The sequence below is a fragment of the Martes martes genome (assembly GCF_963455335.1).
Source record: "Martes martes genome assembly, chromosome: 7".
Taxonomy (NCBI): Eukaryota; Metazoa; Chordata; class Mammalia; order Carnivora; family Mustelidae; genus Martes; species Martes martes.
Window position 1 is genome coordinate 111,711,846 of NC_137894.1, and position 14,145 is coordinate 111,725,990.

Sequence of the window (14,145 nt, forward strand, 5' to 3'; positions counted from 1 at the left end):
AAAAAAAAAAAAAAAGAAATGTCACTTTATTTTATTTATTTATTTATTTATTAGATTTTTTTTATTTATTAGAACACAAGCAGGGGGAGGGGAGTGGAGGAAAGACTACCCACTGAGCATGGAGCCCAACAGGGGGCTTGATCCCAGGACCCTGCCATCATGACCTGAGCTGAAGGCAGATGCTTCACTGACTGAGTCACGCAGGCGCCCCTAGAAATGTCACTGTAATTATTTCTTTCATTCAAGTAAAGGGTAAATTCAGTAGTTTTTATTTAAAGAAATATTAATATTTCAAATTTATTGAACTCTGAAAAGTAAAAAAGTAGAATATACTTTTCTTCCAGAATTTTTATGACTTCTAACTTGTCAAAAATTTTCTGTCATTATAGGTTGTTTATTTAACTTAAACATACTTAGAGTAGGGAGGAAAAGTACTTTTACAAAGTATGCACAACTTTGGGGCACCTGGGTGGCTCAGTGGGTTAAGCCTCTGCCTTTGGCTCAGGTCATGATCCCAGGATCCTGGGATCGAGTCCCGCATCAGGCTTTCTGCTCGGCAGGCCGCCTGCTTCCCCCTCTCTGCCTGCCTCTCTGCCTGCTTGTGATCTCTGTCTGTGAAATAAATAAATAAAATCTTAAAAAAAAAAAAAAAACAACAAAGTATGCACAACTTTAACTTTAGAATATGTATTGCTCTTTTATGTTAAACATTTTTCAACTAGCTATAGTAACAGACTTAATTACTATAGGACCTAACAGCTCCATTCCTAGGTGGAGATTGAAGAGAATTGAAAACCTACATCCTCACAAAAAAATCATACATGAGTGTGCATAGCAGCATTATATTATTAACCAGAAAGTAGAAACAGCCTGAATATCTGCTAGCTAACGATTGGAAAGTAAAATGTGGTATATCCATAGAAAGGAATATTATTTGGCAACCAAAAGAAATAAAGTACTGATATATGCTACAACATGTATGAACCTTGAAAAAATTAGGCTCAGTGAAAGAAGCCAGTCACAAAATATCATGTATTGGTTCATTTATATGAAATGTCAGGATAAGTAAATCCAGAGAGACCAAAAGGTCTCTAGTAGTTCCTTAGGTGTAGGGAAAGGGAGTTAAGAGAGCATGGGAGTGATTCCTGATGAGTATGGGGTTTTCTTTTGGGGTGATAAAAATGTAAAATTGTTCATGGTTGCACAACTCTGAATTTACTAAAAACTAATTGTATACAATAGTGACTTTTATAATGTATGAATTATTTCTCAGTAAAGCTATTAAAAAACTATAGACTTGAAAATGCTGAGTTACATGGAAGGCTGATGTATTGCATCTGTTATTAACTTTTACAAAAACTTAACACTTTGAAAGAGCACACAGTTTCATTTTTTTTTCCTCAATATTTCATCACAGTTACGCTTTATCTTTTGGCCATGATTCCACATCTTGCCTTTATTCCTTATGGAATATATTGAAGTTGATGTTGCATCTGCAACCTTCCTTCTATTTAAAGTTCTTTGTAAGAAGAAAAATTAGGAAATAGTCTCTGAATTCTGGCAGCCTCAGTCTCTGTCTGTGCCTTTTCCCATGTATCTCCTGTGAACAAGAATTTGACTATTAAATATAGTATCATGATCCAGTTGTATTTAAAAAAAAACACTTCTGGCTGTGTAGAAATTGAATTCGTAGAGCCAATAATGGAAGCAAGGAGACTTAGGAAACTGAATTCATTATAAAGTATGATGATGGCTTAAACTGGGATGATAGTATCGGTGGAAAAAATGGATCAGGCTGTGTTCTGGTAGTAGAGATGGCAGGACCTTGTAATGAAGGTGGAGGGTAAAGGAAAGAGGAAGTAAGAAGCTTGAGTAACTAACTAGGCAGATAATGGTGCTGATTATTACTAAAGGGAAGTCTGAAGGAAAAACAGATTTGGGGAAAAAAATAAAGAGGTCCATTTTCCAGGTTTGAGGGGCATTCAGGTAGACATACTGACTACATAGAACTGACTATATTGGAGTGCCTGGGTGTCTCAGTCATTTGGGCATCCAACTCTTGGTTTCGGCTCAGATCATGGTCTCAGCTCCGTGTAGGGCTTTGTGCTTGTGGGAAGTCTGCTTGAGAGTCTCTTCTTCCCTTTCCCTCTCTGCCTGCCCCTATGCACTCTCTTTCTCTCTCTCTCTAAAATAAATAAACCTTTAAAAAAAGAATATGTCAGTCTGGAATTACAAGGAGAGATCTGGGCTATAGTTGTATTTACTGTGGGGAGAGCAAGTCAGAGGAGCAGTCTGTTTATATGTACTTGATGTATTTGCAAAATTTAAAAATAATTGTTTAAGGATGTTCACATTCATAGTTTATATAAAGAGAACTGGGCTGGAAGGACAAGTTGAGAACCATTGCTGTCAAATGTATTCACTATTCTGTTAAAGGTATAAAATGTATTATCTAATTTTCATTTTAATTTTTTTTCTCATTTGGAAGAGGATCTGGAATTTTATTATACAGTAAGACTTTATGAATACATACTAGAGATACAAAAAAATACAGAAAATTTCAGTGTGTATTAGATGGACATCCATTTTCAAGTTAGGGCATTTGCTGTATTAAGTTGCTATTACCCTAAGGTTCATATTTCTGTCTGCCTTCTACTAAGTATCTTTTGGATGTTCCATTGATACCCCAAACTTCCCATGTGAAAAAATGGAAGCAAACAATCTTTTTTTTTTTTTTTTAAGATTTTATTTATCTATTTAAGAGAAAGAGCATGCATGCACATGAGCGGGTGGGGGGGGGTGGCAGAAGCAAACTCCCCGCTGCTGAGCAAGGAGCCCAATGCCAGACGCCCAAAGATAATCCTTCTTGAGTGGGGATTGGGAGGAGCAATCGCAGGTTGGAGATGGATTTTGAAAACTGTTACTTAACACCGGAAAGGCTTTTCTTGATGCCATCCTTAATTTTACACTATGAAAGTTTAGGCCAAGCTAAAGGAAGATACACTTTCATTCTTTTCTCCCCACCAATAATTTAAAATTCAAAATAAATAAGTCTATAATAAGAAATAATGAAATAAAAACTAAAAAGGAAAATTATTTTGGAGCATTGAATCCCTTAGGAAAGATGTAAATAAATTGATTAATCATTATCTCTTTACCATATCCCCATCGTTAGGACTTAAGATGTGAATAGTTTACAAGCTTATGGGTACTAATGAAAGGCAAAGAGAAAAATGTTAAGCTGGAAGATAATTGTATTTAAACAATCCTTTTACCCTATTATTTGAAATTTAGAAGATTTTGTTTTATGTAGAAAGCAAACACTGTTTTGATCAGATACATTGTACTGATACTACAGCATTGTTCAACCCTGGAGTTTTCTATAATGGTCGTCATCTCCCCATTTTAAAAAGGGCTCTAGGAGCGCCTGGGTGGCTCAGTGGGTTAAAGCCTCTGCCTTCAGCTCAGGTCATGATCTCAGGGTCCTGGGATCGAGCGCCGCATCGGGCTCTCTACTCAGCAGGGAGCCTGCTTCTCTCTCTCTGCCTGCCTCTCCGCCTACCTGTGATCTCTCTCTCTGTCAAATAAATAAATAAAATCTTAATAAATAAATAAATAAATAATAAAATAAAAAGGGCTCTATTGGGGGCTCCTGGGTGGCTCCATCTCTTTATTTCTGCTCAGGTCATGATCTTAAGGTCATGAGATGGAGCCCCACATGGGGCTCCAGCCTGGGTGTGGAGCCTGTTTAAGGTTCTCTCTCTCCTTCTCTCCGCCCCTCTCTCTCACTTAAAAAAGTGGGGGGGAGGGGCTCTGTTTTCTTTTGTATGGTAAACTAAATTAGCCACTAACAGAGCTGGAGAAGAAAGATAGTTGAAAATAACTTCTAGCACTAATTAGAATTGATCAGTTAGAATATATGGATAGAAGTCACATAGAGCATGTGCTTGTGCTCAAGGCATTGCTCAGACTTTAACTCAACCAAATGGTTCATCTCTGATGTGAAATAAATTTTGCTCTTAATTTTAGGGGGTACATTTTAAACAGCACTAGATAAACTTGTTATATAAGCAAAGCATTTTTCCTCTGTACTGTTCTTAGCCTACAGAGAGAGAAAGGCCCCATTCCAAACCAACTAAGTCTGAATAGTCAAGCAGTGGGAACACCTAGGCAAGAGGAGAGAGAAAAGCATCTCTGGCTGATTTTGTTGACCTTTGGCAAAAGTCACAAACCTAGATACAGCCTCCACAGCAGTCTAGTTTCCCTCAGGGTAGCAGTTCCTAAGGTTTTAAGGTACGTTGTATTTTTTATTTTTTTGAAGATTTTATTTGACAGCTCAAGCAGGGGGAGCGGCAGACAGAGGGGGAGAGAGAAGCAGAGCTGAGCAGGGAGCCTGATGCAGGAGCTCAGTTCCAGGACCTTGGGATCATGACCCAAACCAAAGGCAGATACCCAACTGACTGAGGCATCCACACACCCCTTAGGGTACATTTTAAATTGCATGTATATAACTGTTACCCAGGGAAGCTTGTTAAAATGCAGAATGCTAAAGTTTGAGATGTGGCATAAGAATTTAGTATTTTGATAAACATTCTAGGCAGGTGATCTCAGCAGAACACTTTGAAAATGTGCTGGATATTGCTTTCAGAAAGTTACTAGATAAAATCTTCAGTCAGGTGACCAAGTTAGTCTGATTTCACAGATCTCTAAAAGCCTGATATCTTCACCACCTTAAATAATTCCTGTAATTCCATATTTAGATTTCCAAGACTTTTTGGCTAAAAAGCAACAAACTTAAGCAGATTTTAGAAGCATTGATTGACAGAGATGATAAACAGAAGTTTTTTTGATAATCCTACCTATTAGGTACTTCTAGATTATACTACATCTTATGCCAAGATTACAAAATTGTACATATATCTTTTAACCCAGTCTTCAACTCTGTTTTGATTCTCTGCTCACCTCATAGAACTTTCTAAAGTTCACTTTTGGTTTTACCTGGCAAAGTTTTCAAGATTTTAATCAAAACTCTGTTTTCACATCAAGAACAAGGCTCATTAGGGCACTTTATAGTTGAAATTCAGCAGAACACTGTCAGAATGAATGAGGTCTCTTCATCATTAACCCAAGTGAATACTGTGTGATTGTATTTGTATGAAGTAAAATACCAGGGAAAGTAATGTATGCTTCCAGGAATCAGGATGCTGTTTACTCTTGGAGGACATTAGGGTGGTTAGTGACTGAAAGGGCATGAGGCAGGGCTTTTGGGGTGCTGGTGATAATTCTGATTCTTGATTTGGGTGCTGGTTATACAGGTATGTTTCATTTGTGAAAATTCACTGGCCATACACTTAACGATTTTTGTGTACTATTGAACTTATGGAGTAAATCCATGAAAAGCTACCCCCCAAAACAGACTAGCATGTAAATTCTACATTTTTTTAAAGATTTTATTTATTTATTTGACAGAGACAGCAAGAGAGGGAACACTAGCAGGGGGAGTAGGAGAGGGAGAAGCAGGCTTCTCGCTGAGTAGGGAGCCCAATGCGGGGCTTGATCCCAGGACCCTGGGATCATGACCTGAGCCGAAGGCAGACACTTAATGACTGAGCCACCCAGGCGCCCCTAAATTCTACCTTTTTAACTGGATCATTTAATTGCTTTACCTCAGTGTTGTTATTTGTATATATTAGGACTTAGATTTCATTTCCTCTTTACATTAGTTAGTAATATATTTTTCTGAAATTATAAAAATATCTAATGACACACTCAAGCATAATTTCTGAAAGAGGCTGCTGCTTCCATGAGAATTCTTGGTTATGCCTTACTGTAGAGGGAGATATATATATATCTTTATCACTTAGAAAGTGATCAAATTTCATCTCCATCATCATTGATTGAGAACAGTTGGTTTTGTGTTTTAGGAGCTCTAAAAGGATAGACTGTCTTCTCGTAAAACAGTTTTTGAGGCAGACCAGTATTATCTTTATGATAGGTGGCCTCAATTATGACAAGGGTAAAAGGCTTAGTTAAAGAAAGACAAATAACAATTGGATAGAAAAGGACTCTGAATTATAGGATTCTTAGGATGTCAATCAATTGCTTGGCTCATTGAGCTGCAGTTTAACCTATATGGGGCAGAAACATTCATTGTGCACAGTGTTGGATTTCATTAGATGAAAATGGGCTATTTACAGATTTTGGAAATGCCACTTAACCAGGTGGGATGAAAATTACAGATGGAGAAGTTGAAAAGAATTCCTTCATAACTTCTTAGAATTAAGATGACTTTGTTATATCTTACGTAGGTATTTTGGAGCAAGGAAGACAGGCAATAACTTAGCTTTCAAGAAGATTCATGTGAATTCTTACCTACCTTTAATGCTATAAGTCTCACACATTTTTGGATATGAAAAAATATATTGTTAGCAAAAATTATAACTTGTACCATTGTTTAATTTCAAAGCCTACAAATAGAACACAACAGGAATTTATTATAAATTTGATTGAGATGATTTTTGCAGTTTGGGGTGTGATTGTTTACAAACCTAAACACATCCCTTTGAAAGAAACAGAGAAGTCAAAGGCACAGTTACACTGACCGTGTATTCAAGAAGGGAAGACAGCACCCAGGAAACTGACACTCTCCTATAAAGGTGACAGATGTGGTTAGGTTTAGTCTACCTTTCCAGGTGGTTGTGGTTTAGAAATTACATACCTTATTGCAGAGTCATTGTTTTCAAAGGTCAGGGAAGGAGAGTGAAGGGGTTTCGGTTACATTCCCTCCTGCTTCTCTCAAGCCTTTGAGGCCCCTGAGCACTTCAGGCTTGTTAGTGACTAATAACAGTTCGATGCTCTGCTTACTCTCGTATGGTTCTGTTTGTTTTTTACTCTTGTACATGTTTACAGTCAACAGAGAGATGAACTTAATTGCAGAAGTAAGTAACTGCTGTTATTTAACTAAACCTCCCCGCTTTCAACTCATAATTGCTTTACACTAATGGAAAATTATAACATCTTAATGTTTATGCTGAATATTTTGTGTTATCATTTCATCATTACTGTTGTTTTGAATTTTATGCTTTTTATCTTTTAGATCCATGTGAAAGCTCATTTTGATTATGACCCCTCAGATGACCCTTATGTTCCATGTCGAGAATTAGGTCTATCTTTTCAAAAAGGGGATATACTTCATGTCATCAGTCAAGAAGATCCAAATTGGTGGCAAGCCTACAGGGAAGGGGATGAAGATAATCAGCCTCTAGCTGGGCTTGTTCCAGGTAAAAGACAATATAATAGAACATATTTAAAAAGCCTTCACAGAGAAAAACTTTTCCGTATCTTTTAAAAAACGATATAATTACTTTTTCATGCAGTTGGGTCTTTATATATATTAATAAGTTCACAAAAAAAAGCTACAAATCCTCTATTTTAAAACCTAAAAACTGAAAACAAATTTTATCTGTACTCAGTCACAGTTCAGAGAATGAGGAATGGGCTTCTTATGTTAATTTTGAAGATGCTACACCCCTTGGTTTTTCACAGTAACCTGGGACATTCCTCTAGAAACGCTGGAGTATTGAGTAGCCATTATGTTCTACTTGGTGCTTGTGCCAGATAGTAATTTGATATCTTCTCATGCCATCTTTAGCCCATAAATATTTAGAACTAGAGTATATTGACTGATTACATTGAGTTTCTGAAAGATGCATCAAGGAGATTTGGGTTATATCATTTGTAAGTCTTTTATAGGGCAAATAAATAGATCTACCTTAGTTTGAGTTTGATGATGGGTTTAAGTGTTAGAAGATTTAAGAGGTCATATTGTCCACCTCCCATTAATGTCTGCTGCCATTACAACAGTCTGTATACATATGTACTATAAAAATGTGCCAAAGAAGTACCTGACTCATGCTTTTAAACATTTTGATATGTTTGATATTTTGATATTTTGTTCCTTATTTTTTTCTTGAATATCAAAATCAGATACTTTTTTTTTTAATTTTTTTACTTATTTTAAAATTTTAATGCTCTTAAAATTTCCCCTCTCATCATAGTTACTTATTTTTACTAGGAATGCAGATCTGTATAGCATAAGATAACCTGGTTATCTTGAATACTTCTTACGTGTGCCAAACTCCGTGTTAATGTTTTTGCTGTGCTCTTTTGAAATGCACTAAATGCTACAGATTATCCCAACATAGGTGGAATTTGCTTATTGATTTCAAAGAATCCTTAGCTTGAAACAAAAAGAACTGGATATAAAAATTGTAGAAGTAGAACTCTATTCCAAATTTTCTAAGTAAAACCACTTTTATCCTCCAGAAAAAATACATTTGATTTTAAGGTAGATATCTGAAAGAAGATCAAAGTCAAAAACTTTGAAAGCCTCCTGTATTAAAATCTTAATTCTGAGAGGAAAAACTTTGTACGTTTTTCATTTATTTTTATCAGTGGTAGCTTAAAGGTGGAAATAAAAAATCATTAAAACACATATATGGAAGAAGGGATTGAGAATAACAAATGCAAGGGAATATATTGAGTGCTATCTTAAAAAAGTGAAGAATGTTCACATATTTTGTAAAGTTAACTCCTAGAATTAATTTGTTTTATTTGAGATAATTCTAAATGATCTAGCATAGTACTTTCCACATAGTGAGTACACAGTGAAAGCTTTGTAAAAATTGAACTATTAGATTTTCTAACACTGGTTTCTTATCTTTTCTAATAGATGATATATCTATATTCTAGTAATATCTGTCCTAGGATTGGTTGATAGTGAGGTTGAAACCTAATACTTTAAACATTTGGAGGCTTATTATCATAGCTGACATACTCTCATATGGTGGCAGAAAGATTTAAAAGGGAATGTAAGTGAAGAGTTGCTTCTGGTATTTTCCCCTGGGTTAAAAAACAAAAACTTATATTCTTTTGTCTTATATTTTACTCTCTTTCTTTCTGCTACTAAGGGAAAAGCTTTCAGCAGCAAAGGGAAGCCATGAAGCAAACCATAGAAGAAGACAAGGAGCCAGAAAAATCAGGTTGGACACTTAATATTTGACATTAATGAAAGGCTTCTTAGGTCTCCATCTGGAACTATATTTAAATTTACATGCCAGGGGACGCCCAGGGTAGCTCAGTCGGTTAGGCAGCCGACTCCTGATTTCAACTCAAATTACAATCTCAGGATCCTGGGATGGAGCCCCACATTGGGTTCCTCACACATTGGGTTCCTCACTCACTGGGGAGTCTGCTTGAGGATTCTCTCTCTCCTGCCCCTCCCCCTGCTCATGCTAGCTCACTCCTCTCTCTCTCTCAAATCTTTTTTAAAGATTACATATCAGTTAGAAGTGTCAAAAAATATGTATTCATGGTAAGAGTGATATGAGAGGCAAAGCTAATTATCTTAGAACTCTAAAGAAAGGACAGGATTTAAGTACTAAAGATCATCTGTAGGGGCGCCTGGGTGGCTTATTTGGTTAAGTCACTGCCTTCGGCTCAGGTCATGATCCTGGAGTTCCAGGATCAAGTCCTGCATCAGGCTTCCTGCTCAGGAGGGAGTCTGCTTCTTCCTCTGCTTCTCCCTCTCACCCTCCCCACTCTCATGCTCGCTTGTTCTTTGTCTCACTCTGTCTCTCAAATAAATAAATAAATAACATTTTTTAGAAATTAAAAAAAAAAAAGATAATCTGTAATGTGAGACTAATGGAAAATTATAACTATTTCCCTGAAAAATAATTCTGTACAACAGTATGTGCTTATAAATTTAAATGGAAAACTACTTGAGGGGCGCCTGGGTGGCTCAGTAGGTTAAGCCTCTGCCTTTGGCTCAGGTCATGGTCTCAGGGTCCTGGGATCAAGCCCCACATCGGGCTCTCTGCTCAGCAGGGAGCCTGCTTCCCTCTTTCTCTCTGCCTGCCTCTCTGCCTACTTGTGCTCTCTCTCTGTCAAATAAATAGATAAAATCTTTAAAAAAAAATAAATAAATAAAACTACTTGAGTTCTTCAATTTCACATATGTAGCTTTGTTCAAGGAAACAGTTACCACATTTACAGTTATGCTTTTAATTGTTCAACAGGAAAACTATGGTGTGCAAAGAAGAATAAAAAGAAGAGGAAAAAGGTTTTATATAATGCCAATAAAAATGATGGTGAGTTTGGGTGCACCTGTGGCTCAGTCAGTTGGGCGTCTCTCTTTTTTTTTTAATTTTTTATTTTTTTATTAACGTATAATGTATTATTAGCCCCAGGGGTACAGGTCTGTGAATCGCCAGGTTTACACACTTCATAGCACATACCTTCCCCAGTGTCCATAACCCCACCACCTTCTCCCGACCCCCCTCCTCCCGGCAGCCCTTAGTTTGTTTTGTGAGATTGAGTGTCTCTTATGGTTTGTCTCCCTCCCGATTCTGTCTTGTTTCGTTTATTCTTTACTACTCCCCAAACCCCCCACATTGCCTCTCAACTTCCTCATTTCAGGGAGATGGGCATCCAACTCTTGATTTTGGCTCAGGTCATGATCTCAGGGTTTGAGATCAGCCCTGAGTTGGGCTCTGCATTGTGTGTGGAGCCTGCTTAAGATTCTCTCTCTCCCTCACCCTCTACCCCTCTCCCCCCAACCACACCCCCGTTCTCCCCCGCCAGAAATGATGGTGAGTTCTACTCTTAGATATAGCTGGATTTATGTCTGAAAGATTTTTAAGATTTATGTCTGAAAAACTTCTGTTTTTCAGAGAGTTGTATTTCTTACCCTCTTTTGCTTCTTAATGTAAGATGTGCTTAAGAAAGTCATTTCACAGAAATTGTTTTCTTTTGGAATCCTATGGGTAATGCAGTATTTTGAACTTAGAGAAAAACTGACATAAAAATTAAAGTACAGTTTAACGTTATACAGTGTTAATATTGATAGTTTCCTCTGTTTATCCTACTTAAATTCTTTGTGAAATTAATAGATGCCTCTAAACAAAATCTAACAATATAATTGTATTTTAAGTAAAAAATGAGTATTTTATGTATAATAACTCATGTCACTGAGGCAACCCATTCCACAGAACCTGCTCCCTGCTGGCTGAGTCAGGTACATAGAGTTTTTTTGTTTTATTACTAAAATTAAAAAATGTTTAAGTGTAATGTCTCTTCAATATCAAAGACTCTAATAACACAAGGCATGTATTCCCAAGTAACAGCTGTTTGATGGACCCAGTGATGACGTTGTCTCTCTATTAGGACCTACTATCTTAGTTCAACAGTTTCCACCACACCCAGTTTTTATAAACTCAGCCTGATTTTACTGCTTTTCATTACCTTCTTGGTTCATTCTTTAGTGCATTAGAATTTGCTACTCCTGCTTTGGTTCTTGTCAGAAAGAAGCCAGATAAATTAAGCAAAGGGACTCCTTAACTTCTTATACAGTTTGTAAGTCTTATTCTCTCAATACCTTCAGATATTTTTTTCAGGCAGCATAAATTAAACATGAAAATAAAATGTTATAGATTACTGAAAAACCCCATTTGAAACTAAATCTGCAGTCGATCTACTTTTCCAAATAAACATCATTAATACCAACTGAAACATTGTGTAGCTAAGATTTAATGAATTTTTAATCCTTTTCTCTGTATTTGGATAAGTGATTAATATCTGTTTCTTCATCCTTTGAAACACACTACATTGGTTCTGCTTTAACAGCTATTACGCTACAGAAAACCTGCAAATCTGAAGTTTACGGATGTATAACTAAGTCTTTATAAATAAAAATGCCGCCACAATCTGATTGAACATGTTACACGAAAGAACTCTGATTTTTCAGAGGACGGAGCGTTTTGGGAAGGGCAGGAATTACACTTTTGTTCATAATGGTGTCATCATAATATTTTTTATTAATAATAACTATCATTTATAATAACCATTCTTTTCCAGGGGCAGTAACTATATGCTTTAGATGCCTTCATCCATTTAGGTCTCACGATAAATTCCTTGAGATTATGGATTAATAAATTGATGTTCAGATGTTAAAGATCTGCTTAAGTTCTTAAAGCTAATATAGAGTTAGAATTTAGACAAATACAGTTGAGTTCCTGCTTTGCACTCTGTGCTAAGCACTGGCAAGACTAAAACGATTGCCTGGCCCCGTGGAACTTACAGCTGAGTGTGACTATACAGCTGATGCTCTTCCCTGGTCAGGGGAAGTAATATGAGTGGGAAGATGACAGGCTGCTTGTTGTCTGCCTTTGTTTCTTACTACTTGACCGTTCTGATTTCATCTGGATTATGGGCTTTAGGAATGTTATCCCACCTATCACAATTTGTACCTCTTTTTGAATCATGACCTCAGGTTAGTATTCCAAGTTTGGATAGCACAAACTGTTTTCAAGTTGTAATCACAGAAAAGTGTTCCTACTTTCTCTGATAACACTAGTTTGTATGTAGCCACTATTTTAAATATTTGTCTATGCCAGGTATTACGCTTAGCATATATATTGTGTCTGATCCTTAAACCAACCCTCTTAGTATTTGTATCCCCATTTTATAAAAATGACAGACCATACTCTCATTAGTTCATCCCCTGGTGCCCCATCCTCTGTCAGAATATGGGCTGCCAACCAGCTGTTTTACAGTACCAGCAGTACAAGTAGTTTTATTTTATTAAAACTATGAAAAAAGAGAAGCAATAAAGGCTTCTAGAAGGATTAATATATTGTCTTATTTATTTTCATAGTATTGGGAAGTATAATTGACATTGGAAAGTATTCTTATAATCCTACCCAGTTATTACTTCTCTTGATTAAAAAAGTTAAGTGTTTTTAATAATAAATTTTGCTTCTTTCCAATTGTTTTGGAAGATCTGTGTCTTTATTACATGGCAATAATTCTATCTGAAGGGCTTAACTTTTTTTTTTTTTCAAAGATTATGACAATGAAGAGATCTTAACTTATGAGGAAATGTCACTTTATCATCAGCCAGCAAATAGGAAAAGACCTATCATTTTGATTGGTCCACAGAACTGTGGCCAGAATGAATTGCGTCAGAGGCTCATGAACAAAGAAAAAGACCGCTTTGCATCTGCAGTTCCTCGTAAGTTTGGATGCATTCCCATTTTTCTGTGCTTTTCAGTTGACCACCTTAGAACCTCACTGGAGGGAAATTTTTCATCCAATTCATCAAAACAATTTTGCCCAGGAAAGAGGAACTTGTTTTAATAAACTCTTGAGAATTTGTAACTCAAAATAGTCATTATTGAGAAACTTCAGTTTTTCCTATGGTACTAATTATTTTCTAAATGAATTTCAATTTGGGCTTCTTAAAATGACCTGTTCAATACGGAATCAGTTCCTGGTTTTTTTAAACTGATGCAGAAGAGAGAAATGTAGACCTAATCTCTGAACATAGAAATTTCTGTTTAGATTATTTAATACCTGGGGGTGGGTAGAGTTAAAAAAAAAAAAAAACTTAATGGAAATAAACTAGGATAAGATGAGTGGCAGTGTTTTAAATGTGAGAAGTAATTTAAAGTGTAAGCATAAAATGTGTTTAGGCAATTAAATATGACTATTATTAAGTTACTAAAACCACACTTTTATTCATTTCTCAGTCTAGAAATAAAATGAATCAGTGTTAAACACACGGGCTCTTAAGATTTCTTCAATTTATCTTTTTATGTTTCATCTATATTACAAAATTGAAATTTTCCCTGACTAGCAGAATTATCCCCCAGCCTTACTCTGATCCACGCCTGTTATTTTTACCTAATTTTGTTTGCCTAGATACAACTCGGAGTAGGCGAGACCACGAAGTAGCTGGTAGAGATTACCACTTTGTTTCACGGCAAGCATTTGAGGCAGACATTGCAGCTGGAAAGTTCATTGAACATGGTGAATTTGAGAAAAATTTGTATGGAACCAGCATAGATTCAGTACGGCAAGTGATCAACTCTGGCAAAATATGTCTTCTAAGTCTTCGTACTCAGGTAAATAAAGTATCATACATTTTTTTCCCCCACTGATCCTCTACATTTTTTAATGGACAAAAGCTTAGTCTCTACTATTTTAGTTATAAACATTTGATATAAGAAAAGTATAAATAGTTTTACCAAAGGCCTTCAGAATTCCTTATATTACTTGGGCTAGCATATTTATCAAAGAAATTAG

At 36.2% G+C, this 14,145-nt stretch overlaps 1 protein-coding gene across 1 annotated transcript in view; it reads left to right on the forward strand.

Moving 5' to 3' along the window:
* The window catches only part of PALS1 (protein associated with LIN7 1, MAGUK p55 family member), a 74,391-nt gene that overhangs the window by 50,479 nt on the left and 9,767 nt on the right, over positions 1-14,145 (forward strand). Inside the window, exons 8-12 of the mRNA XM_080808420.1 lie at positions 7,097-7,280; positions 8,970-9,041; positions 10,080-10,151; positions 12,905-13,072; positions 13,762-13,964. Of these exons, the coding sequence (XP_080664546.1) occupies positions 7,097-7,280; positions 8,970-9,041; positions 10,080-10,151; positions 12,905-13,072; positions 13,762-13,964 (699 nt within the window). The remainder of the gene's footprint in view (positions 1-7,096; positions 7,281-8,969; positions 9,042-10,079; positions 10,152-12,904; positions 13,073-13,761; positions 13,965-14,145) is intronic.